General features: G+C 56.5%; 1 protein-coding gene across 1 annotated transcript in view; it reads left to right on the top strand.

The window, feature by feature from the left end:
* Positions 1-707: 707 nt before the first annotated feature.
* CASQ2 (calsequestrin 2) overlaps positions 708-2,246 on the top strand; it is an 87,173-nt gene continuing 85,634 nt past the window's right edge. The window contains exon 1 of the mRNA XM_075592976.1: positions 708-1,017. Within this exon, the coding sequence (XP_075449091.1) occupies positions 787-1,017 (231 nt within the window). The 5' untranslated portion in view covers positions 708-786. The remainder of the gene's footprint in view (positions 1,018-2,246) is intronic.

Here is a 2,246-nt window from a genome sequence, read left to right on the forward strand (position 1 = left end):
CAGCTGACCCCTGGCCCTCCCTGCTCTCCCCCCCCCCAGATGACCCTGGCCCTCCCTGCTCTCTCCCCTCCCCTTCCCAGCTGAACCTGGACCTCCCTTCTCCCCCCCCCCCCACTTCCCAAATGACCCTGGCCCTCCCTGCTCTCTCTCCCCCCCCCCAGATGACCCTGGCCCTCCCTACTCTCTCCCCCCCCTCCCCAGATGACCCTGGCCCTCCGTGCTCTCTCCTCCCCCCCCCCAGATGACCCTGGCCCTCCCTGCTCTCTATTCCCCCCCCCAGCTGACTCTGGCCCTCCCTGCTCTCTCTCTCTTTTCCCCCCTCCCCCAGCTGACTCTGGGCCCTCCCTGCTCTCTCTCTTCTTTCTTCCCCCCCGCCCTCCCCCAGCTGACTCTGGCCCTCCTGCTCTCTCTCTCCCCCCCTCCCCCAGCTGACCCTGGCCATCCCTGCTCTCTCCACCCCACCTTCCTAGCTGACCGTGGCCCCTCCCTGCTCCCCCCCTTCCCAGCGGACCCTCCCCCCTGCTTCCCACCTCCCCTCCGATCCTGGCCCCCCTACCATTCCATCCCACTCCCCAGCCCCCCCCCCCTAGCCTCTCTCCCTTTCCAGATAATCCTGCCCCCTCTTCCTGAACCTGTCCTGCTATTTTTAGTCCTGAAACAACTGTGTCCTAAAAATGGAGAGGTGGGAGTGGGACAGTGCGGAGCTATGTAAGGAATCCCCCGCCCGTCCTGTCACACGGCTCTCGCTCTGCGCCACCGCCGGCTTCCCTCTGAGTTTGGGGGGAGATGTTGTGCTCCGGGGTGCTGCTCCTGGGGGCTCTGCTGTCCCTGTGCGAGGCGGACGATGGGCTCCGCTTCCCCACCTACGACGGGAAGGACCGCGTGCTGGAGCTGGGCGAGAAGAACCTGCGGCCGGTGATGAAGAAGTACGATGTGTTCTGCGTGCTGCTGCAGAGCGCGGCGCCCGCAGAGCGGAGCGCGCAGAGGCAGAGCCACATGACCGAGATGGTGCTGGAGGTGAGAGGGAGCGCCGGGCTATCAATTACCTGCAGAGCAATCGCAACTCATAGCATCTGCAGAGCATCCCTACTACTGTCTGTAATAATATCTGCAGAGCATCGCAACTCATAGCATCTGCAGAGCATCCCTACTACTGTCTGTAATAATATCTGCAGAGCATCGCAACTCATAGCATCTGCAGAGCAGCCCTACTACTGTCTGTATTCAGATCTGCAGAGCATCGCAACTCATAGCATCTGCAGAGCAGCCCTACTACTGTCTGTATTCAGATCTGCAGAGCGTCGCATCGCTAGTCTGTAATAAGTCTGCAGTGTCGCATCTCTAGTCTGTATTAATTCTGCAGAGCATCGCACCTCTATTCTGTATTACTGTATTAATATCTGCCAGAGCATTGCATCTCTATTCTGTATTAATATCTGCAGAGCATCGCATCTCTATTCTGTATTAAATCTGCAGAGCGTTGCATGACTATTCTATATTAATATCTGCAGAGCATCGCATCTCTATTCTGTATTAAATCTGCAGAGCGTTGCATGACTATTCTATATTAATATCTGCAGAGCATCGCATCTCTAGTCTGTATTAACTCTGCAGAGCATCGCATCTCTAGTCTGTATTAACTCTGCAGAGCGTTGCATCTCTAGTCTGTATTAAGACCGGCAGAGCCACTCCCGATATACATCTCTTTAGATGGGAAAGGTATACAGGGATATACCCAATAAGTAACATGGGAAGGACGCTGATCCAGGGATTAATCCGACTGCCAATTCTTGGAGTCGGGAAGGAATTAATTTTTCCCCTTAATGGGGTTTGTGTTTTCCTTCCTCTGAATCAATAAATAAGTAGAGATATAGGATCAAGTATCTGTTGTCTGAATTTAGCATAGGTTGAACTTGTACAACGTAACTGTAAAAATGCAATATAAAGGTAACCCGCTGACCCCGGGGAATCGGTAACCCGCTGACCCCCGGGGAATCGGTAACCCGCTGACCCCCGGGGAATTGGAATCCCGCTGACCCCCGGGGGAATCGGTAACCCGCTGACCCCCGGGGGAATCAGTAACCCGCTGACCTCCTGGGGAATCGGTAACCCGCTGACCCCCGGGGAATCGGTAACCCCGCTGACCCCTGGGGAATCAGTAACCCCGCTGACCCCCCAGGGAATCAGTAACCCGCTGACCCCCCGGGGAATCTGTAACCCCGCTGACCCCCGGGGAATCGGTAACC

This window comes from Ascaphus truei, chromosome 3 (genome assembly GCF_040206685.1).
Source record: "Ascaphus truei isolate aAscTru1 chromosome 3, aAscTru1.hap1, whole genome shotgun sequence".
Lineage (NCBI taxonomy): Eukaryota > Metazoa > Chordata > Amphibia > Anura > Ascaphidae > Ascaphus > Ascaphus truei.